Raw genomic sequence first — 24,522 nt, 5'->3', positions numbered from 1 at the left:
CGCCATCCCCTCCGCCAGCGCCCACCCCTCAGCCAGCGCACCACCCATCAGCCAGCGCACCACCCCTCCACCATCGCCCACCACTCTGTCTAGCGCCTACCTCTCCTCTAACGCCCCTCCCTCCAGCTAGCGCCCATCCCTACGTCTAGAGCCCACCCCTCCGTCTAGCGCCCACACCTCCGTCTAGTGCCAACCCCTCTGCCCAGAGCACACCCCTCCGTCTAGAGCCCACCCCTCCGTCTAGAGCCCACCCCTCCGTCTAGTGCCAACCCCTCTGCCCAGAGCACACCCCTCCGTCTAGAGCCCACCCCTCCGTCTAGCGCCCATCCCTCCGTCTAGTGCCAACCCCTCTGCCCAGAGCACACCCCTCTGCCCAGAGCACACCCCTCCGTCTAGAGCCCACCCCTCCGTCTAGCGCCCACACAACGCCAATCCGTCCTCCCTCCTCTAACGCCCATCCCTCCTCCCTCCTCTAACGCCCATCCCTCCTACCTCCTCTAACGCCCATCCCTCCTACCTCCTCTAACGCCCATCCCTCCTACCTCCTCGAGCACCCATCCCTCCTACCTCCTCGAGCACCCATCCCTCCTCCCTCCTCGAGCACCCATCCCTCCTCCCTCCTCGAGCACCCATCCCTCCTCCCTCCTCGAGCACCCATCCCTCCTACCTCCTCGAGCACCCATCCCTCCTCCCTCCTCTAGCACCCATCCCTGCTCCCTCCTCTATCGCCCATCCCTATTCCCTCCTCTAGCTCCCATCCCTCCTCCCTCCTCTAGCGCCCATCCCTCCTCCCTCCTCTAGCGCCCATCCCTCATACCTCCTCTAGCGCGCATCCCTCAAACCTCCTCTAGCTCCCATCACTCATACTTCCTCTAGCGCCCATCCCTCCTCCCTCATCTAGGGCCCATCCCTCATACCTCCTCTAGGGCCCATCCCTCATACCTCCTCTAGGGCCCATCCCTCATACCTCCTCTAGGGCCCATCCCTCATACCTCCTCTAGGGCCCATCCCTCATACCTCCTCTAGCACTCAGCCCTCATGCCTCCTCTAGCGCCCATCCCTCCTACCTCCTCTAGGGCCCATCCCTCATACCTCCTCTAGCGCTCAGCCCTCATGCCTCCTCTAGCGCCCATCCCTCCTACCTCCTCTAGCGCCCATCCCTCCTACCTCCTCTAGCGCCCATCCCTCCTTCCTCCTCTAGCGCCCATCCCTCCTTCCTCCTCTAGCTCCCTCCTCCCTCCTCTAGCGCCCATCCCTCCTCGCTCCTCTAGCGCCCATCCTTACTCTAGCGCCCACCCCTCCTCTAGCTCCCATCCCTCCTCCCTCCTCTAGCGCCCATCCCTCCTCCCTCCTCTAGCGCCCATCCCTCCTCCCTCCTCTAGCGCCCATCCCTCATACCTCCTCTAGCGCGCATCCCTCAAACCTCCTCTAGCTCCCATCACTCATACTTCCTCTAGCGCCCATCCCTCCTCCCTCATCTAGGGCCCATCCCTCATACCTCCTCTAGGGCCCATCCCTCATACCTCCTCTAGGGCCCATCCCTCATACCTCCTCTAGCGCTCAGCCCTCATGCCTCCTCTAGCGCCCATCCCTCCTACCTCCTCTAGGGCCCATCCCTCATACCTCCTCTAGCGCTCAGCCCTCATGCCCCCCTAGCGCCCATCCCTCCTACCTCCTCTAGCGCCCATCCCTCCTACCTCCTCTAGCGCCCATCCCTCCTACCTCCTCTAGCGCCCATCCCTCCTTCCTCCTCTAGCTCCCTCCTCCCTCCTCTAGCGCCCATCCCTCCTCGCTCCTCTAGCGCCCATCCTTACTCTAGCGCCCACCCCTCCTCTAGCACCCATCCCTCCTATAGCGCCATCCCCTCCGCCAGCGCCCACCCCTCAGCCAGCGCACCACCCCTCAGCCAGCGCACCACCCCTCCACCATCACCCACCACTCTGTCTAGCGCCTACCTCTCCTCTAACGCCCCTCCCTCCAGCTAGCGCCCATCCCTCCGTGTAGAGCCCACCCCTCCGTCTAGCGCCCACACCTCCGTCTAGTGCCAACCCCTCTGCCCAGAGCACACCCCTCCGTCTAGAGCCCACCCCTCCGTCTAGCGCCCACACCTCCGTCTAGTGCCAACCCCTCTGCCCAGAGCACACCCCTCCGTCTAGAGCCCACCCCTCTGTCTAGCGCCCATCCCTCCGTCTAGTGCCAACCCCTCTGCCCAGAGCACACCCCTCTGCCCAGAGCACACCCCTCCGTCTAGAGCCCACCCCTCCGTCTAGCGCCCACACCTCCGTCTAGTGCCAACCCCTCTGCCCAGGGCACACCCCTCCGTCTAGAGCCCACCCCTCCGTCTAGCGCCCACACCTCCGTCTAGCGCCCACCCCTCTGTCTAGCGCCCACCCCTCCGCCATCGCCCACCCCTCTGTCTAGCGCCCATCCCTCCACCCTCCTCTAGCGCCCATCCCTCCTCAATCGCCCACCCCCGCTTCTAGCGCCCACCCCTCCACCCTCCTCTAGCGCCCATCCCTCCTCAATCGCCCACCCCCGCTTCTAGCGCCCACCCCTCCGTCTAGCGCCCACCACTCCGTCTAGCGCCCACACCTCCGTCTAGCGCCCACCCCTCCTCTAGCGCCCACCCCTCCTCTAGCGCCCACCTCTCCTCTAGCGCCCACCTCTCCTCTAGCGCCCACCTCTCCTCTAGCGCCCACCCCTCCTCTAGCGCCCACCCCTCCTCTAGCGCCCACCTCTCCTCTAGCGCCCACCCCTCCTCTAGCGCCCACCTCTCCTCTAGCGCCCACCTCTCCTCTAGCGCCCACCTCTCCTCTAGCGCCCACCCCTCCTCTAGCGCCCACCTCTCCTCTAGCGCCCACCTCTCCTCTAGAGCCCACCCCTCCTCTAGCGCCCATCTCTCCTCTAGCGCCCACCCTTCTGTCTAGCGCCCACCCCTCCGCCTAGCGCCCACCCCTCCGCCCTCCTCTAGCGCCCACCTCTCCTCTAGCGCCCACCCCTCCGTCAAGCACCCAACCCTCCGCCATCGCCCACCCCTCCGTCTAGCGCCCATGCCTCCTCCCTCCTCTAGCGCCCATCCCTCCTACCTCCTCTAGGGCCCATCCCTCATACCTCCTCTAGCGCTCAGCCCTCATGCCCCCCTAGCGCCCATCCCTCCTACCTCCTCTAGCGCCCATCCCTCCTACCTCCTCTAGCGCCCATCCCTCCTACCTCCTCTAGCGCCCATCCCTCCTTCCTCCTCTAGCTCCCTCCTCCCTCCTCTAGCGCCCATCCCTCCTCGCTCCTCTAGCGCCCATCCTTACTCTAGCGCCCACCCCTCCTCTAGCACCCATCCCTCCTATAGCGCCATCCCCTCCGCCAGCGCCCACCCCTCAGCCAGCGCACCACCCCTCAGCCAGCGCACCACCCCTCCACCATCACCCACCACTCTGTCTAGCGCCTACCTCTCCTCTAACGCCCCTCCCTCCAGCTAGCGCCCATCCCTCCGTGTAGAGCCCACCCCTCCGTCTAGCGCCCACACCTCCGTCTAGTGCCAACCCCTCTGCCCAGAGCACACCCCTCCGTCTAGAGCCCACCCCTCCGTCTAGCGCCCACACCTCCGTCTAGTGCCAACCCCTCTGCCCAGAGCACACCCCTCCGTCTAGAGCCCACCCCTCTGTCTAGCGCCCATCCCTCCGTCTAGTGCCAACCCCTCTGCCCAGAGCACACCCCTCTGCCCAGAGCACACCCCTCCGTCTAGAGCCCACCCCTCCGTCTAGCGCCCACACCTCCGTCTAGTGCCAACCCCTCTGCCCAGGGCACACCCCTCCGTCTAGAGCCCACCCCTCCGTCTAGCGCCCACACCTCCGTCTAGCGCCCACCCCTCTGTCTAGCGCCCACCCCTCCGCCATCGCCCACCCCTCTGTCTAGCGCCCATCCCTCCACCCTCCTCTAGCGCCCATCCCTCCTCATCGCCCCCCCGCTTCTAGCGCCCACCCCTCCACCCTCCTCTAGCGCCCATCCCTCCTCAATCGCCCACCCCCGCTTCTAGCGCCCACCCCTCCGTCTAGCGCCCACCACTCCGTCTAGCGCCCACACCTCCGTCTAGCGCCCACCCCTCCTCTAGCGCCCACCCCTCCTCTAGCGCCCACCTCTCCTCTAGCGCCCACCTCTCCTCTAGCGCCCACCTCTCCTCTAGCGCCCACCCCTCCTCTAGCGCCCACCCCTCCTCTAGCGCCCACCTCTCCTCTAGCGCCCACCCCTCCTCTAGCGCCCACCTCTCCTCTAGCGCCCACCTCTCCTCTAGCGCCCACCTCTCCTCTAGCGCCCACCCCTCCTCTAGCGCCCACCTCTCCTCTAGCGCCCACCTCTCCTCTAGAGCCCACCCCTCCTCTAGCGCCCATCTCTCCTCTAGCGCCCACCCTTCTGTCTAGCGCCCACCCTCCGCCTAGCGCCCACCCCTCCGCCCTCCTCTAGCGCCCACCCTCCTCTAGCGCCCACCCCTCCGTCAAGCACCCAACCCTCCGCCATCGCCCACCCCTCCGTCTAGCGCCCATGCCTCCTCCCTCCTCTAGCGCCCATCCCTCCTCCCCCTCCTCTAGCGCCCATCCCTCCTCCCTCCTCTAGCGCCAATCCTTCCTCCCTCCTCTAGCGCCCATCCCTCCTCTACAGCCCATCCCTCCTCCCTCTGCTAGAGCCCATCCCTCCACCCTCCTCTAGCGCCCATCCCTCCTCCCTCCTCTAGCGCCCATCCCTCCTCCCTCCTCTAGCGCCCATCCCTCCTCCCTCCTCTAGCGCCAATCCTTCCTCCCTCCTCTAGCGCCCATCCCTCCTCTACAGCCCATCCCTCCTCCCTCTGCTAGAGCCCATCCCTCCACCCTCCTCTAGCGCCCATCCCTCCTCCCTCCTCTAGCGCCCATCCCTCCTCGCTCCTCTAGCGCCCATCCTTACTCTAGCGCCCACCCCTCCTCTAGCACCCATCCCTCCTATAGCGCCATCCCCTCCGCCAGCGCCCACCCCTCAGCCAGCGCACCACCCATCAGCCAGCGCACCACCCCTCCACCATCGCCCACCACTCTGTCTAGCGCCTACCTCTCCTCTAACGCCCCTCCCTCCAGCTAGCGCCCATCCCTACGTCTAGAGCCCACCCCTCCGTCTAGCGCCCACACCTCCGTCTAGTGCCAACCCCTCTGCCCAGAGCACACCCCTCCGTCTAGAGCCCACCCCTCCGTCTAGAGCCCACCCCTCCGTCTAGTGCCAACCCCTCTGCCCAGAGCACACCCCTCCGTCTAGAGCCCACCCCTCCGTCTAGCGCCCATCCCTCCGTCTAGTGCCAACCCCTCTGCCCAGAGCACACCCCTCTGCCCAGAGCACACCCCTCCGTCTAGAGCCCACCCCTCCGTCTAGCGCCCACACAACGCCAATCCGTCCTCCCTCCTCTAACGCCCATCCCTCCTCCCTCCTCTAACGCCCATCCCTCCTACCTCCTCTAACGCCCATCCCTCCTACCTCCTCTAACGCCCATCCCTCCTACCTCCTCGAGCACCCATCCCTCCTACCTCCTCGAGCACCCATCCCTCCTCCCTCCTCGAGCACCCATCCCTCCTCCCTCCTCGAGCACCCATCCCTCCTCCCTCCTCGAGCACCCATCCCTCCTACCTCCTCGAGCACCCATCCCTCCTCCCTCCTCTAGCACCCATCCCTGCTCCCTCCTCTATCGCCCATCCCTATTCCCTCCTCTAGCTCCCATCCCTCCTCCCTCCTCTAGCGCCCATCCCTCCTCCCTCCTCTAGCGCCCATCCCTCATACCTCCTCTAGCGCGCATCCCTCAAACCTCCTCTAGCTCCCATCACTCATACTTCCTCTAGCGCCCATCCCTCCTCCCTCATCTAGGGCCCATCCCTCATACCTCCTCTAGGGCCCATCCCTCATACCTCCTCTAGGGCCCATCCCTCATACCTCCTCTAGGGCCCATCCCTCATACCTCCTCTAGGGCCCATCCCTCATACCTCCTCTAGCGCTCAGCCCTCATGCCTCCTCTAGCGCCCATCCCTCCTACCTCCTCTAGGGCCCATCCCTCATACCTCCTCTAGCGCTCAGCCCTCATGCCTCCTCTAGCGCCCATCCCTCCTACCTCCTCTAGCGCCCATCCCTCCTACCTCCTCTAGCGCCCATCCCTCCTTCCTCCTCTAGCTCCCTCCTCCCTCCTCTAGCGCCCATCCCTCCTCGCTCCTCTAGCGCCCATCCTTACTCTAGCGCCCACCCCTCCTCTAGCTCCCATCCCTCCTCCCTCCTCTAGCGCCCATCCCTCCTCCCTCCTCTAGCGCCCATCCCTCATACCTCCTCTAGCGCGCATCCCTCAAACCTCCTCTAGCTCCCATCACTCATACTTCCTCTAGCGCCCATCCCTCCTCCCTCATCTAGGGCCCATCCCTCATACCTCCTCTAGGGCCCATCCCTCATACCTCCTCTAGGGCCCATCCCTCATACCTCCTCTAGCGCTCAGCCCTCATGCCTCCTCTAGCGCCCATCCCTCCTACCTCCTCTAGGGCCCATCCCTCATACCTCCTCTAGCGCTCAGCCCTCATGCCCCCTAGCGCCCATCCCTCCTACCTCCTCTAGCGCCCATCCCTCCTACCTCCTCTAGCGCCCATCCCTCCTACCTCCTCTAGCGCCCATCCCTCCTTCCTCCTCTAGCTCCCTCCTCCCTCCTCTAGCGCCCATCCCTCCTCGCTCCTCTAGCGCCCATCCTTACTCTAGCACCCACCCCTCCTCTAGCACCCATCCCTCCTATAGCGCCATCCCCTCCGCCAGCGCCCACCCCTCAGCCAGCGCACCACCCCTCAGCCAGCGCACCACCCCTCCACCATCACCCACCACTCTGTCTAGCGCCTACCTCTCCTCTAACGCCCCTCCCTCCAGCTAGCGCCCATCCCTCCGTGTAGAGCCCACCCCTCCGTCTAGCGCCCACACCTCCGTCTAGTGCCAACCCCTCTGCCCAGAGCACACCCCTCCGTCTAGAGCCCACCCCTCCGTCTAGCGCCCACACCTCCGTCTAGTGCCAACCCCTCTGCCCAGAGCACACCCCTCCGTCTAGAGCCCACCCCTCTGTCTAGCGCCCATCCCTCCGTCTAGTGCCAACCCCTCTGCCCAGAGCACACCCCTCTGCCCAGAGCACACCCCTCCGTCTAGAGCCCACCCCTCCGTCTAGCGCCCACACCTCCGTCTAGTGCCAACCCCTCTGCCCAGGGCACACCCCTCCGTCTAGAGCCCACCCCTCCGTCTAGCGCCCACACCTCCGTCTAGCGCCCACCCCTCTGTCTAGCGCCCACCCCTCCGCCATCGCCCACCCCTCTGTCTAGCGCCCATCCCTCCACCCTCCTCTAGCGCCCATCCCTCCTCAATCGCCCACCCCGCTTCTAGCGCCCACCCCTCCACCCTCCTCTAGCGCCCATCCCTCCTCATCGCCCAGCCCCCCTTCTAGCGCCCACCCCTCCGTCTAGCGCCCACCACTCCGTCTAGCGCCCACACCTCCGTCTAGCGCCCACCCCTCCTCTAGCGCCCACCCCTCCTCTAGCGCCCACCTCTCCTCTAGCGCCCACCTCTCCTCTAGCGCCCACCTCTCCTCTAGCGCCCACCCCTCCTCTAGCGCCCATCCCCCTCCTCTAGCGCCCACCTCTCCTCTAGCGCCCACCCTCCTCTAGCGCCCACCTCTCCTCTAGCGCCCACCTCTCCTCTAGCGCCCACCTCTCCTCTAGCGCCCACCCCTCCTCTAGCGCCCACCTCTCCTCTAGCGCCCACCTCTCCTCTAGAGCCCACCCCTCCTCTAGCGCCCATCTCTCCTCTAGCGCCCACCCTTCTGTCTAGCGCCCACCCCTCCGCCTAGCGCCCACCCCTCCGCCCTCCTCTAGCGCCCACCTCTCCTCTAGCGCCCACCCCTCCGTCAAGCACCCAACCCTCCGCCATCGCCCACCCCTCCGTCTAGCGCCCATGCCTCCTCCCTCCTCTAGCGCCCATCCCTCCTCCCTCCTCTAGCGCCCATCCCTCCTCCCTCCTCTAGCGCCAATCCTTCCTCCCTCCTCTAGCGCCCATCCCTCCTCTACAGCCCATCCCTCCTCCCTCTGCTAGAGCCCATCCCTCCACCCTCCTCTAGCGCCCATCCCTCCTCCCTCCTCTAGCGCCCATCCCTCCACCCTCTTCTAATGCCCATCGCTCCTCCCTCCTCTAGAACCCATCCCTCCACCCTACTCTAGCGCCCATCCCTCCTCCCTCCTCCAGCGCCCATCCCTCCACCCTCCTCTAGCGCACATCCCTCCACCCTCCTCTAGCGCCCATCCCTCCTCCCTCCTCTAGAGCCCCTCCCTCCACCCTCTTCTAGCGCCCATCTCTCCGCCCTCCTCTAGCGTCCATCCCTCCTCTAACGCTCATCCCTCCGCCCTCATCTAGCGCCCATCCCTCCTCCCTCCTCTAGCGCCCATCCCTCCTCTAGCGCCCATCCCTCCTCTAGCGCCCATCCCTCCTCCCTCCTCTAGAGTCCACCCCTCCGTCTAGAGTCCACCCCTCCGTCTAGAGTCCACCCCTCCGTCTCGCGCCCACCCCTCCGTCTAGAGCCCACCCCTCCGTCTAGAGTCCACCCCTCCGTCTAGCGCCCACCCCCACCGTCTAGCGCCCACCACTTCGCCATTGCCCACCACTCTGTCTAGCGCCTACCTCTCCGCTAACGCCCCTCCCTCCAGCTAGCGCCCACCCCTCCGTCTAGCGCCAACCCCTCTGCCCAGAGCACACCCCTCCGTCTAGAGCCCACCCCTCCGTCTAGCGCCCATCCCTCCTCCCTCCTCTAGCGCCCTTCCCTCCTCCATCGCCCACCCCCCCTTCTAGCGCCCACCCCTGTCTAGCGCCCACACCTCCGTCTAGCGCCCACCCCTCCGTCTAGCGCCCACCCCTCCGCCATCGCCTACCCCTCTGTCTAGCGCCCATCCCTCCTCCCTTCTCTAGCACCAACCCCTCGTCTAGCGCCCACCCCTCCTCTAGCGCCCACACCGCCTCTAGAGCCCACACCTCCTCTAGCGCCCACACCTCCTCTAGCACCCACACCTCCTCTAGCGCCCACACTTCCTCTAGCTGCCACACCACCTCTAGCGCCCACACCTCCTCTAGCGCCCATCCTTCCTCTAGCGCCCACACCTCCTCTAGCGCCCACACTTCCTCTAGCGTCCACCCCTCCTCGAGCGCCCACACCTCCTCTAGGGCCCATCCTTCCTCTCCTCCCTCCTCTAGCACCCATCCCTCCACCCTCCTCCAGCGTCCCTCCCTCCACCCTCTTCTAGTGCCCATCCCTCCTCCCTCCTCTAGCGCCCATCCCTCCACCCTCCTCTAGCACCCATCCCTCCTCCCTCCTCTAGCGCCCATCCCTCCACTAGCTTCCATCCCTCCACTAGCGTCCATCCCTCCTCTAGTGCTCATCCCTCCTCTAGCGCTCATCCCTCCTCTAGCGCCCATCCCTCCACCCTCCTCTAGCACCCATCCCTCCTCCCTCCTCTAGCGCCCATCCCTCCGCCCTCCTCTAGCGCCCATCCCTCCTCTAGCATCCATCCCTCCTCTAGCGCTCATCCCTCCTCTAGCGCTCATCCCTCATTTAGCGCTCATCCCTCCTCCACACTTCCTCTAGCGTCCACCCCTCCTCGAGCGCCCACACCTCCTCTAGCGCCCACACCTCCTCTAGCGCCCACACCTCCTCTAGCGCCCACACCTCCTCTAGTGCCCACACCACCTCTAGCGCCCACACCTCCTCTAGCGCCCATCCTTCCTCTAGCGCCCACACCTCCTCTAGCGCCCACACTTCCTCTAGCGCCCACACCTCCTCTAGCGCCCACACCTCCTCTAGCGCCCATCCTTCCTCTAGCGCCCATCCTTCCTCTAGCGCCCACACCTCCTCTAGCGCCCACACCTCCTCTAGCGCCCACACCTCCTCTAGCGCCCACACCTCCTCTAGCTCCCACACCTCCTCTAGCGCCCATCCCTCCTCTAGCGCCCATCCTTCCTCGAGCGCCCACCCCTCCTCTATAGCACCCACCCCTCCTCTAGCGTCCATCCCCTCCGCCAGCGCCCATCCCTCCTGTAGCGCCCATCCTTCCTCTAGCGCCCATCCTTCCTCTAGCGCCCACACCTCCTCAAGCGCCCATCCTTCCTCTAGCGCCCATCCTTACTCTAGCGCCCACCCCTCCTCTAGCACCCATCCCTCCTCTAGCGCCCATCCATCCTCCCTCCTCTAGCGCCCATCCCTCCTCCATCGCCCACCCCCCCTTCTAGCGCCCACCCCTCCGTCTAGAGCCCAGCCCTCCGTCTAGAGCCCACCCCTCCGTCTAGAGCCCACCCCTCCTCTAGCGCCCACCCCTCCGTCTAGAGCCCAGCCCTCCGTCTAGAGCCCACCCCTCCGTCTAGAGCCCATCCCTCCTCCATCGCCCACCCCCGCTTCTAGCGCCCACCCCTCCGTCTAGAGCCCAGCCCTCCGTCTAGAGCCCACCCCTCCGTCTAGCGCCCACCCCTCCAACATTTGAACATCCTAGCCATGTTCTGTTATAATCTCCATCCGGCACAGCCAGAAGAGGACTGGCCACCCCACATAGCCCCTCCGTCTAGCGCCCATCCCTCCGTCTAGCGCCCATCCCTCCGTCTAGCGCCCACCCCTCCTCCCTCCTCTAGCGCCCATCCCTCCTCCCTCTTCTAGAGCCCATCCCTCCACCGTCCTCTAGCGCCTATCCCTCCTCCCCTCCTCTAGCGCCCATCCCTCCACCCTCCTCTAGCGCCCATCCCTCCTCCCTCCTCTAGCGCCCATCCCTCCTCCCTCCTCTAGCGCCCATCCCTCCTCCCTCCTCTAGCGCCCATCCCTCCGCCCTCCTCTAGCGCCCATCCCTCCTCTAGCTTCCATCCCTCCTCTAGCATCCATCCCTCCTCTCGCACTCATCCCTCCTCTAGCGCTCATCCCTCCTCTAGCGCTCATCCCTCCTCTAGCGCTCATCTAGCGCCCATCCCTCCTTCCTCCTCTAGCGCCCATCCCTCCTCCCTCCTCTAGCGCCCATCCCTCCTCTAGCTCCCATCCCTCCTCCCTCCTCTAGCGCCCATACCTCCTCTAGCGCCCATCCCTCCTCCCTCCTCCAGTGTCCCTCCCTCCACCCTCTTCTAGCGCCCATCCCTCCTCCCTCCTCTAGCGCCCATCCCTCCACCCTCCTCTAGCACCCATCCCTCCTCCCTCCTCTAGCGCCCATCCCTCCACTAGCTTCCATCCCTCCACTAGCGTCCATCCCTCCTCTAGCGCCCATCCCTCCTCTAGCGCCCATCCCTCCTACCTCCTCGAGCACCCATCCCTCCTCCCTCCTCTAGCACCCATCCCTCCTCCCTCCTCTATCGCCCATCCCTATTCCCTCCTCTAGCTCCCGTCCCTCCTCCCTCCTCTAGCGCCCATCCCTCCTCCCTCCTCTAGCGCCCATCCCTCATACCTCCTCTAGCGCGCATCCCTCAAACCTCCTCTAGCTCCCATCACTCATACTTCCTCTAGCGCCCATCCCTCCTCCCTCATCTAGGGCCCATCCCTCATACCTCCTCTAGGGCCCATCCCTCATACCTCCTCTAGGGCCCATCCCTCATACCTCCTCTAGCGCTCAGCCCTCATGCCTCCTCTAGCGCCCATCCCTCCTACCTCCTCTAGGGCCCATCCCTCATACCTCCTCTAGCGCTCAGCCCTCATGCCTCCTCTAGCGCCCATCCCTCCTACCTCCTCTAGCGCCCATCCCTCCTACCTCCTCTAGCGCCCATCCCTCCTTCCTCCTCTAGCTCCCTCCTCCCTCCTCTAGCGCCCATCCCTCCTCGCTCCTCTAGCGCCCATCCTTACTCTAGCGCCCACCCCTCCTCTAGCACCCATCCCTCCTATAGCGCCATCCCCTCCGCCAGCGCCCACCCCTCAGCCAGCGCACCACCCATCAGCCAGCGCACCACCCCTCCACCATCGCCCACCACTCTGTCTAGCGCCTACCTCTCCTCTAACGCCCCTCCCTCCAGCTAGCGCCCATCCCTACGTCTAGAGCCCACCCCTCCGTCTAGCGCCCACACCTCCGTCTAGTGCCAACCCCTCTGCCCAGAGCACACCCCTCCGTCTAGAGCCCACCCCTCCGTCTAGCGCCCACACCTCCGTCTAGTGCCAACCCCTCTGCCCAGAGCACACCCCTCCGTCTAGAGCCCACCCCTCCGTCTAGCGCCCATCCCTCCGTCTAGTGCCAACCCCTCTGCCCAGAGCACACCCCTCTGCCCAGAGCACACCCCTCCGTCTAGAGCCCACCCCTCCGTCTAGTGCCCACACAACGCCAATCCGTCCTCCCTCCTCTAACGCCCATCCCTCCTCCCTCCTCTAACGCCCATCCCTCCTACCTCCTCTAACGCCCATCCCTCCTACCTCCTCGAGCACCCATCCCTCCTACCTCCTCGAGCACCCATCCCTCCTCCCTCCTCGAGCACCCATCCCTCCTCCCTCCTCGAGCACCCATCCCTCCTCCCTCCTCGAGCACCCATCCCTCCTACCTCTTCGAGCACCCATCCCTCCTCCCTCCTCTAGCACCCATCCCTGCTCCCTCCTCTATCGCCCATCCCTATTCCCTCCTCTAGCTCCCATCCCTCCTCCCTCCTCTAGCGCCCATCCCTCCTCCCTCCTCTAGCGCCCATCCCTCATACCTCCTCTAGCGCGCATCCTCAAACCTCCTCTAGCTCCCATCACTCATACTTCCTCTAGCGCCCATCCCTCCTCCCTCATCTAGGGCCCATCCCTCATACCTCCTCTAGGGCCCATCCCTCATACCTCCTCTAGGGCCCATCCCTCATACCTCCTCTAGGGCCCATCCCTCATACCTCCTCTAGCGCTCAGCCCTCATGCCTCCTCTAGCGCCCATCCCTCCTACCTCCTCTAGGGCCCATCCCTCATACCTCCTCTAGCGCTCAGCCCTCATGCCTCCTCTAGCGCCCATCCCTCCTACCTCCTCTAGCGCCCATCCCTCCTACCTCCTCTAGCGCCCATCCCTCCTTCCTCCTCTAGCTCCCCTCCTCCCTCCTCTAGCGCCCATCCTCCTCGCTCCTCTAGCGCCCATCCTTACTCTAGCGCCCACCCCTCCTCTAGCTCCCATCCCTCCTCCCTCCTCTAGCGCCCATCCCTCCTCCCTCCTCTAGCGCCCATCCCTCATACCTCCTCTAGCGCGCATCCCTCAAACCTCCTCTAGCTCCCATCACTCATACTTCCTCTAGCGCCCATCCCTCCTCCCTCATCTAGGGCCCATCCCTCATACCTCCTCTAGGGCCCATCCCTCATACCTCCTCTAGGGCCCATCCCTCATACCTCCTCTAGCGCTCAGCCCTCATGCCTCCTCTAGCGCCCATCCCTCCTACCTCCTCTAGGGCCCATCCCTCATACCTCCTCTAGCGCTCAGCCCTCATGCCCCCCTAGCGCCCATCCCTCCTACCTCCTCTAGCGCCCATCCCTCCTACCTCCTCTAGCGCCCATCCCTCCTACCTCCTCTAGCGCCCATCCCTCCTTCCTCCTCTAGCTCCCTCCTCCCTCCTCTAGCGCCCATCCCTCCTCGCTCCTCTAGCGCCCATCCTTACTCTAGCGCCCACCCCTCCTCTAGCACCCATCCCTCCTATAGCACCATCCCCTCCGCCAGCGCCCACCCCTCAGCCAGCGCACCACCCCTCAGCCAGCGCACCACCCCTCAGCCAGCGCACCACCCCTCCACCATCACCCACCACTCTGTCTAGCGCCCACACCTCCTCTAGCGCCCACACTTCCTCTAGCGTCCACCCCTCCTCGAGCGCCCACACCTCCTCTAGGGCCCATCCTTCCTCTCCTCCCTCCTCTAGCGCCCATCCCTCCACCCTCCTCCAGCGTCCCTCCCTCCACCCTCTTCTAGCACCCATCCCTCCACCCTCCTCTAGCGCCCATTCCTCCACCCTCCTCTAGCGCCCATCCCTCCTCCCTCCTCTAGCGCCCATCCCTCCGCCCTCCTCTAGCGCACATCCCTCCTCTAGCTTCTATCACTCCTCTAGCGTCCATCCCTCCTCTCGCGCTCATCCCTCCTCTAGCGCCCATCCCTCCTCCCTCCTCTAGCGCCCATCCCTCCTCCCTCCTCTAGCGCCCACCCCTCCTCTAGCGCCCATCCCTCCTCTAGCTCCCATCCCTCCTCTAGCGCCCATCCCTCCTCCCTCCTCTAGCGCCCATCCCTCCTCCCTCCTCTAGCACCCACACCTCCTCCAGCACCCATCGCTCCTCCAGCACCCATCCCTCCTCCAGCACCCATCCCTCCTCCCTCCTCCAGCACCCTTCCCTCCTCTAGAGCCCATCCCTCCGTCCTCCTCTAGCGCCCATCCCTCCGATAGTGTCCATCCCTCCACCCTCCTCTCGTGTCCATCCCTCCACCCTCCTCTCGTGTCCATCCGTCCACCCTCCTCTCGTGTCCATCCGTCCACCCTCCTCTAGCGCCCATCCCTCCACCCTCCTCTCGTGTCCATCCCTCCACCCTCCTCTCGTGTCCATCCCTCCACCCTCCTCTCGTGTCCATCCCTCCGATAGTGTCCATCCCTCCACCCTCCTCTCGTGTCCATCCCTCCACCCTCCTCTCGTGTCCATCCCTCCACCCTCCTCTCGTGTCCATCCCTCCACCCTCCTCTCGTGTCCATCCCTCCACCCTCCTCTCGTGTCCATCCCTCCTCTCGTGTCCATCCCTCCACCCTCCTCTCGTGTCCATCCCTCCCTCCGTCCATCCCTAGTGTCCATCCCTCCACCCTCCTCTCGTGTCCATCCCTCCACCCTCCTCTCGTGTCCATCCCTCCGATAGTGTCCATCCCTCCACCCTCCTCTCGTGTCCATCCCTCCACCCTCCTCTCGTGTCCATCCCTCCACGCTCCTCTCGTGTCCATCCCTCCACGCTCCTCTCGTGTCCATCCCTCCACCCTCCTCTCGTGTCCATCCCTCCACCCTCCTCTCGTGTCCATCCCTCCGATAGTGTCCATCACTCCACCCTCCTCTCGTGTCCATCCCTCCACCCTCCTCTTGTGTCCATCCCTCCACCCTCCTCTCATGTCCATCCCTCCGATAGTGTCCATCCCTCCACCCTCCTCTCGTGTCCATCCCTCCACCCTCCTCTCGTGTCCATCCCTCTGATAGTGTCCATCCCTCCACCCTCCTCTCGTGTCCATCCCTCCACCCTCCTCTCGTGTCCATCCCTCCACGCTCCTCTCGTGTCCATCCCTCCACCCTCCTCTAGCGCCCATCCCTCCACCCTCCTCTCGTGTCCATCCCTCCACCCTCCTCTCGTGTCCATCCCTCCACCCTCCTCTCGTGTCCATCCCTCCACCCTCCTCTCGTGTCCATCCCTCCACGCTCCTCTCGTGTCCATCCCTCAACGCTCCTCTCGTGTCCATCCCTCCACCCTCCTCTAGCGCCCATCCCTCCACCCTCCTCCCTATCTGTCTTTCCTGCCTGCAGAGAGCTGATCACACAGTGTCTGTTTGTCTTCTCTCTCCTAACCTTCATGCACCAGGAGTCACACAGCCAGATGTCTGTGTGCCAGTGCTCGTGTGAAATGCCAAACCGGGTATTCAAAAATCCTTCACACCTAAAGAGCATATTAGACACTCACTTCCCCTCTACACCATGCTCACCCCGCTCCCCTGTCTGGAAGAGTGGTTTAGTCTATGAAATGCTCTGTTACACCCCCAGGGAGAGGAAATTGTATGACCCAAAGATGACAGAAGTGTTCTTAAAATGACAGAGTTGACTTATCTGAAATAGCCTTGTGTATTTAGACTTTTAAAGGGTTCATTAAAGGGCTTTGAGTTCAGTCCACATTTGCCAGGGCCAATTGAAGGTGATCCAATTCTGCTTGTAGTGATGATTATTAAATACTGAGCTACATATACTCCCCTCTGTCTCCTGCAATGGCCATCAAAACTGGATACATTTTTATGTGTAAATCCGATTAAGCAACAGGATCCAAATCTATACCAAATATGTCTGTGTATGGTGATAGGATTGTATTATCTCTGACTGTGCTGTATCAGTTTGGACCAGTGCAGTGTGTGAAAGACAGGGCCACTCCGTTCCTCGCTCCTGGCCCCACCCAGGCCAACTCAGTGGTCTCCAGCAGACATAATATGATGTCAGTGTGATGTCGGCATGACCCCACTGACCTTGGTTATTAAAGGCCCCCTGGGCTGATTTGGGTTTGGTTCCAGAGGGGTAGAGTGCTGAAAGAAAGGAACCACAACATTAAAGCACACAGGCCAACTCCTTCAGTCAAGGACCCAGAGGACAGGCAGGGGTTAGGAAATAGACCCTGCCTAAAACATATCAATCCTACACTGATACCGTAATCATGTATATGATTTTCCCTTGTTACTGAGCTCTCTGCTATAGAGAGGTGTGACGGGGTTTGGGAGAGGGAGCTGAATGTGCAGTGGCCTGTGTAGCTATTATGTGAAAATAACCTTTAAAACACCTGTAGGAAGTGGCCAGGCTGGGTAGTGTAGCTCTACTTCTCTCCTCCACTCAGAGTCAGTATCAGCACCAATGATCTCAACCTGTCACCAACAAGATGAATGGCTGTTCCTCCACCCATACTTATCTTTCCCTGCTGCTTACTGCACACAACACAGCAGACCAATACTTTACATTTACATTCACTACACACACACACACACGAATACACAGAGGCACACACTATATTTATTCTGGTATGTAAGAGGCATCTGTTCTAGTGTAGCCTGGAAATGCCTGTCCTACATGTAGGCCTGTCTTTTAAAATGTGATGTGAGGAACACATAGAATGGCCATTCTTAAGTCCTTCCCATTATGGCCCTGGCGGTACCTGACCCTGTTTGGCATTTGAGGTGCCCTAGAGACTACTTACCACTCTATTTACATGTCTAAAATCTCATTTACATAAACACCATCTAAATAATGAGCTCTAGTGCAACACTGATTTGAAAGACCTATAAAGAAAAAAATCCAAAAGGAGACAAAAGAAGAAGGCTATGTGATGTATTTGCCAGTCACTCCATTGAACAGCTAGCTACCATAATCTACATGTGGACTGAGCTGTATGTTGACATAACTGAGTCCGGCCTCCAGCCTAAATCTGGATTTTCTGGGGTTCTGGGGTGCTGATATTTTATTTAACTATATATTTCAGAGAGATTATTTCCTTTCTAAATCTGAGCTGCAAGTTCCTAAATGCACTGTGTGTGTGTGTGTGTGTGTGTGTGTGTGTGTGTGTGTGTGTGTGTGTGTGTGTGTGTGTGTGTGTGTGTGTGTGTGTGTGTGTGTGTGTGTGTGTGTGTGTGTGTGTGTGTGTGTGTGTGTGTGTGTGTGTGTGTGTGTGTGTGTGTGTGTGTGTGTGTGTGTGTGTGTGTGTGTGTGTGTGAGAGAGAGAAATAAATAAATATATATACAGTGACTAAAATACCACAATCACATTGACAGATTAGAGAATTTCACAAAAGGTTGCAACACTTCCTATGTTGCTATGTATACAGTACAAATATAATACATGTCACATCATAGAAAATTGACAATATTGTAGATAGATGAGTAACAGTAACATTTGACCACAGTAAATCAGTGACTTTTGCAGTGTATGAGGGAAACAGGTTCTGGTCCCGGGGACTTAAGCAGGGAACAGTGATTCAGTGAGAGTGGTGTTACAGTGGTGTAGTTAGTGACTAGCCGTGTTACAGTGGTGTAGTTAGTGACTAGCCGTGTTACAGTGGTTTAGTTAGTGACTAGCCGTGTTACAGTGGTGTAGTTAGTGATTAGCCGTGTTACAGTGGTGTAGTTAGTGACTAGCCGTGTTACAGTGGTGTAGTTAGTGACTAGCCGTGTTACAGTGGTGTAGTTAGTGACTAGCCGTGTTACAGTGGTGTAGTTAGTGACTAGCCGTGTTAGTGGTGTAGTTAGTGACCAGCCGTGTTACAGTGGTGTAGTTAGTGACTAGTGGCTGTAGTTAGTGACTAGTGGTGTAGTTAGTGACTAGTGGTGTAGTTAGTGACTAGTGGTGTAGTTAGTGACTAGTGGTGTAGTTAGTGACTAGTGGTGTAGTTAGTGACTAGTGGTATAGTTAGTGACTAGTGGTATAGTTAGTGACTACTGGTGCTACAGTGGTATAGTTAGTGACTACTGGTGCTACAGTGGTATAGTTAGTGACTACTGGTGTAGTTAGTGACTAGTGGTATAGTTAGTGACTAGTGGTATAGTTAGTGACTAGTGGTATAGTTAGTGACTACTGGTGCTACAGTGGTATAGTTAGTGACTACTGGTGCTACAGTGGTGTAGTTAGTGACTGGTGGTGCTACAGTGGTATAGTTAGTGACTGGTGGTGTTACAGTGGTGTAGTTAGTGACTAGTGGTGTAGTTAGTGACTAGTGGTGTAGTTAGTGACTGGTGGTGTTACAGTGGTATAGTTAGTGACTAGTGGTATAGTTAGTGACTGGTGGTATAGTTAGTGACTACTGGTGCTACAGTGGTATAGTTAGTGACTACTAGTGCTACAGTGGTATAGTTAGTGACTACTGGTGCTACAGTGGTATAGTTAGTGACTACTGGTGCTACAGTGGTATAGTTAGTGACTACTGGTGTTACAGTGGTATAGTTAGTGACTGGTGGTGTTACAGTGGTGTAGTTAGTGACTACTGGTGCTACAGTGGTGTAGTTAGTGACTGGTGGTATAGTTAGTGACTAGTGGTGCTACAGTGGTGTAGTTAGTGACTACTGGTGTGGCTGCTCTCACCATTCTCATCCAGAGAGAAGTCATCCTGGGCATAGCGGAACTTCTCAGGGCCACAGGCAATGAAGACATCATCATCACCAAAGAAATCCTGAAGACAGGTGACCTGGAGGAGCAGAGAGACAATACAATTTGAGAATGCAGGCCTGCAACAACACATATCAGATGTAAAATAAATCCATCTTAGACATTGACCAGTGTAACATCTCAGCACTACTACCTCCTTGACTCCTCATTTTCTCCCAGGTCACATCATGCTGCTAACAGTGGCGGGAGCAGATTGGCTGATTACCCGGGGCGCGGGGTACAGGGGTGTTTGGAGTGTCAGCAAAGTAGCATGAGAGAAATATGATGCCACGTTTTCAAACCAAGTTTCTTTGAGAAGATATAGCTACTGTATAAAGCAATCAATGCATTTGAACAACAGCATAAATACACCCATTTCAATGTTGCATGTCAAAAACCAAATGAAATGTCAAGTTCCTTAAATCTGCTGAGAATGTTCCAAAGATAAGCAACTATTCTGCACTATTCCCATACGTTGTGCGAAGATTCTATGCAAAATAACCAATGGACAACAAAGCTCTCACCAAGATCTAAGAAGCATATTGTTCTCAGAATGTTATGTGCTAGCTGGGATATTTGTTGGAAATTTGCATGGTAGCTAACTAGCTAGCTAGCTGCTTATCAAAAAGGTACAGCATATAACTGGCTAATTTGACCCCGCAAAAAAAAAATCAACCAAACCATTTCTCAATGTTTCTCAAAATGACTGTAGCTGGGTAATTCATTTGATAATGCGTTGTGATACACCCGGTTTTATGATGATTTAGTCCACACAACATGTCACCCTGTCACCTACAGTAGAACAGCCAGTCATGCTTCTTTGTCCTACCAGATCTGCGATGAGAAGGTTCTAGATAGTGTATGCCTCTGTCCTTCGACTGATATTGGATGTAGATGTACGGTTGATCAGGTCCCAGGCTCCCATGACTGTTATGATTATTTATTTACATGCTCATAAACACGTTAATTGTACCTAATAGAGCAGATAAAGTTTCACATGCGGAAGTAACACGTATGGCGCGTGGGAGGGAGACTCAATGGGAGGGAGACTAGAACAGACCCAGAAGTTCTGACTGAGCGCACATTTGAGTGCCCCAGGACAGTGCATTAACTTGGTGCTGTTAAATTTTATGCTATGAAATCCTGTGATTTCATTGGGGCAGTTCCCCCTCATAGCAAATAGCTGTAAAAAACCATCCAAGCAATGTAGCGCCAGCGGAGCTGCTGTCAGAGGCACAGAGAAGTAAGTAACTGAACAGCTTGTTTTGAACAATAGATTTTAGAAACAGGAACAATTTACACACTTTCATGAGCATTTAAAACATAATCCATGAATGAATGAATGAAATATATATATATATATACATACAGTTGAAGTCTACATACAAAAAGTTTACATACACTTAGGTTGGAGTCATTAAAACTGTTTTTTTAACCACTCCACAAATCTCTTGTTAACAAACTATAGTTTTGGCAAGTCGGTTAGGACATCTACTTTGTGCATGACACAAAGTCATTTTTCCAACAATTATTTACAGACAGATTATTTCATTTATAACATACTGGATCACAATTCCAGTGGGTCAGAAGTTTACATACACTAAGTTGACTGTGCCTTTAATTAAACAGCTTGGAAAATTCCAGAAAATTATGTCAGGGCTTTAGAAGCTTCTGATAGGCTAATTGACATCATTTGAGTCAAAGGGAGGTGCTACCTGCGGATATATTTCAAGGCCTACCTTCAAACTCAGTGCGTCTTTGCTTGACATCATGGAAAATCAAAAGAAATCAGCCAAGACCTCAGAAAATAAATTGTAGACCTCCAAAAGTCTGGTTCATCCTTGGGAGCAATTTCCAAATGCCTGAAGATACCACGTTCATCTGTACAAACAATAGTACGCAAGTATAAACACCATGGGACCACACAGCCATCATACTGCTCAGGAAGGAGACGTGTTCTGTATCCTAGAGATGAACGTACTTTGGTGCGAAAAGTGCAAATCAATCCCAGAAAAACAGCAAAGGACCTTCTGAAGATGCTGGAGGACACAGGTACAAAAGTATCTACAGTTGAAGTCGGAAGTTTACATACACTTAGGTTGGAGTCATTAAAACTAGTTTTTCAACCACTCCACAGATTTCTTGTTAACAAACTATAGTTTTGGCAAATCGGTTAGGACTTTGTGCATGACACAAGTCATTTTTCCAACAATTGTTTACAGACAGATTATTTCACTTATAATTCACTGTATCATAATTCCAGTGGGTCAGAAGTTTACATACACTAACTTGACTGTGCCTTTAAACAGCTTGGAACATTCCAGAAGATGATGTCATGGCTTTAGAAGCTTCTGATAGGCTAATTGACATCATTTGAGTCAATTGGAGGTGTTACCTGTGGATGTATTTCAAGGCCTACCTTCAAATTCAGTGCCTCTTTGCTTGACATCATGGGAAAATCAAAAGAAATCAGCCAAAATACCACTACTAAAGGACTATAATAAGAAGAGACTTGCTTGGTCTACGAAACACGAGAAATGGACATTAGACCGGAAATCTGTTCTTTGGTCTGATGATTTCAAAATTTGAGAATTTTGGTTCCAACATCTCTCTGTGAGATGCAAAATAGGTGAATGGATGATCTCCGCATGTGTGGTTCCCACCATGAAGCATGGAGGAGGAGGTGTGATGGTGCTTTACTGGTGACACTGTCTGTGATATATTTAGAATTCAAGGCACAATTTAACCAGCATGGCTACCACAGCATTCTGCAGCGATACGCCATCCCATCTGGTTTGCGCTTAGGGGGACTATTTTATTTATTTAACCTTTATTTAACCAGGTAAGCTAGTTGAGAACAAGTTCTCATTTACAACTGTGACCTGGCCAAGATAAAGCAAAGCAGTGCGACACAAATAACAACACAGGGTTAGACATGGAATGAACAAGCGTACAGTCAATAACACAACTATTCTCCTATTCTCGCTATACACCAAGTCACTTGGCTCTGTCATAACCTCACATGGTCTCTCCTATCATTGCTATGCAGACGACACACAATTAATCTTCTCCTTTCCCCCTTCTGATGACCAGGTGGCGAATCGCATCTCTGCATGTCTGGCAGACATATCAGTGTGGATGACGGATCACCACCTCAAGCTGAACTTCGGCAAGACGGAGCTGCTCTTCCTCCCAGGGAAGGACTGCCCGTTCCATGATCTCGCCATCACGGTTGACAACTCCATTGTGTCCTCCTCCCAGAGCGCTAAGAACCTTGGCGTGATCCTGGACAACACCCTGTCGTTCTCAACTAACATCAAGGCGGTGGCCCGTTCCTGTAGGTTCATGCTCTACAACATCCGCAGAGTACGACCCTGCCTCACACAGGAAGCGGCGCAGGTCCTAATCCAGGCACTTGTCATCTCCCGTCTGGATTACTGCAACTCGCTGTTGGCTGGGCTCCCTGCCTGTGCCATTAAACCCCTACAACTCATCCAGAACGCCGCAGCCCGTCTAGTGTTCAACCTTCCCAAGTTCTCTCACGTCACCCCGCTCCTCCGCTCTCTCCACTGGCTTCCAGTTGAAGCTCGCATCCGCTACAAGACCATGGTGCTTGCCTACGGAGCTGTGAGGGGAACGGCACCTCAGTACCTCCAGGCTCTGATCAGGCCCTACACCCAAATAAGGGCACTGCGTTCATCCACCTCTGGCCTGCTCGCCTCCCTACCACTGAGGAAGTACAGTTCCCGCTCAGCCCAGTCAAAACTGTTCGCTGCTCTGGCTCCCCAATGGTGGAACAAACTCCCTCACGACGCCAGGACAGCGGAGTCAATCACCACCTTCCGGAGACACCTGAAACCCCACCTCTTTAAGGAATACCTAGGATAGGATAAAGTAATCCTTCTCACCCCCCTCCCCCCTTAAAATATGTAGATGCACTATTGTAAAGTGGCTGTTCCACTGGATGTCATAAGGTGAATGCACCAATTTGTAAGTCGCTCTGGATAAGAGCGTCTGCTAAATGACTTAAATGTAAATGTAACAACAGAAAAAAGAAAGTCTATATACAGTGTGTGTCACGCCCTGACCATAGTTTGCTTTGTATGTTTTGTTTGGTCAGGGTGTGATCTGAGTGGGCTTTCTATGTTGTATGTCTAGTTTGTCTGTTTCTGTGTTCGGCTTGATATGGTTCTCAATCAGAGGCAGGTGTTAGTCGTTGTCTCTGATTGGGAACCATATTTAGGTAGCCCGTTTTGTCATTGTGGGTTGTGGGTGATTGTCTACGTTAGTTGCTTGTGTCAGTTTCACGGTGTCAGCTTCACGGTCGTTATTCGTTTATTGTTTTGTTCAGTTTACTTTGTGTTTTCGTCATCCATTAAAATTATGCAATCACACCACGCTGCGCTTTGGTCCACTTCTTACGACGGTCGTGACAGTGTGTGCAAATGGCGTGAGGTGGTAAGGCAATAAATAGGCCATAGTAGCAAGTAATTACAATTTAGCAAATAACACTGGAGTGATAAATGTGCAGATGATGATGTGCAAGTAGAAATACTGGTGTACAAAAGAGCAGAAAAGTAAATAAAATAAAAACAAGATGGGGTAGGTAGATTGGATGGGCTATTTACAGATGGGCTATGTACAGCTGCAGAGATCAGTTAGCTGCTCGGATAGCTGATGTTTAAAGTTAGTGAGGGAAATATAGGTCTCCAGCTTCAGTGATTTTTGCAATTCGTTCCAGTCATTGACAGCAGCGAACTGGAAGGAAAGGCGGCCAAATAGGTGTTGGCTTTAGGGATGATCAGTGAGATATACCTGCTGGAACGTGTGCTACGGGTGGGTGTTGTTATCGTGACCAGTGAGCTGAGACAAGGCGGACCTTTACCTAGCAAAGACTTATAAATTACCTGGAGCCAGTGGGTCTGGCGACGAATATGTAGCGAGGGTCAGCCAACTAGAGCATACAGGTCACAGCGGTGGGTGGTATATGGGGCTTTGGTGATGGCACTGGGATGAACTGAATCCAGTTTGCTGAGTAGAGTGTTGAAGGCTATTTTGTAAATGACATCACCAAAGTCGAGGATCGGTAGGATAGTCAGTTTTACTAGGTTATGTAAGGCGGCGTGAGTGAAAGAGTCTTTGTTGCGAAATAGAAAGCCGATTCTAGTTTTAATTTTGGATTGGAGGTGTTTAATATGAGGTTACAGTCTAGCCAGACACCTAGGTATTTGTAGTTGTCCACATAATCAGAACCGTCCAGAGTAGTGATGCTAGTCGGGCGGGCGGGAGTGGGCAGCGAACGGTTGAAAAGCAAGCATTTAGTTTAACTAGCGTTTAAGAGCAGTTGGAGGACACGGAAGGAGTGTAGTATGGCATTGAAGCTTGTTTGGAGGTTTGTTAACCTGTTACTCCTACCCCCTACTTTTTCGAACATTCTGTTAAAAATCGCGCAACATTTCAGCGCCCTGTTACTCAGGCCAGGAATATAGTATATGCATATGATTAGTATGTGTGGATAGAAAACACTCAGACGTTTATAAAACTGGTTAAATCACGGCTGTGACTATAACAGAACGTGCTTTTCATCGAAAAGTGCAGGAAAATCTGATCACTGAAAGTGGAAAAATATATCCATCCGCCGCTTCAACCCATTGTTATGGGC

At 57.3% G+C, this 24,522-nt stretch overlaps 1 protein-coding gene across 2 annotated transcripts in view; it reads right to left on the bottom strand.

Annotated features, from left to right (window-relative positions):
* The window catches only part of LOC124007201 (neuronal migration protein doublecortin-like), a 109,465-nt gene that overhangs the window by 13,882 nt on the left and 71,061 nt on the right, over positions 1-24,522 (bottom strand). For both annotated transcript variants that reach the window (XM_046317593.1, XM_046317592.1), the window contains exons 4-5: positions 18,798-18,900; positions 16,204-16,260 (exon numbers count right to left, since the gene is read on the bottom strand). In XM_046317593.1, the coding sequence (XP_046173549.1) occupies positions 16,204-16,260; positions 18,798-18,900 (160 nt within the window). The remainder of the gene's footprint in view (positions 1-16,203; positions 16,261-18,797; positions 18,901-24,522) is intronic.

This window comes from Oncorhynchus gorbuscha, linkage group LG20 (genome assembly GCF_021184085.1).
Source record: "Oncorhynchus gorbuscha isolate QuinsamMale2020 ecotype Even-year linkage group LG20, OgorEven_v1.0, whole genome shotgun sequence".
In the NCBI taxonomy this organism is placed as follows: domain Eukaryota; kingdom Metazoa; phylum Chordata; class Actinopteri; order Salmoniformes; family Salmonidae; genus Oncorhynchus; species Oncorhynchus gorbuscha.
This window is presented reverse-complemented; position numbering and strand designations above follow the sequence as displayed.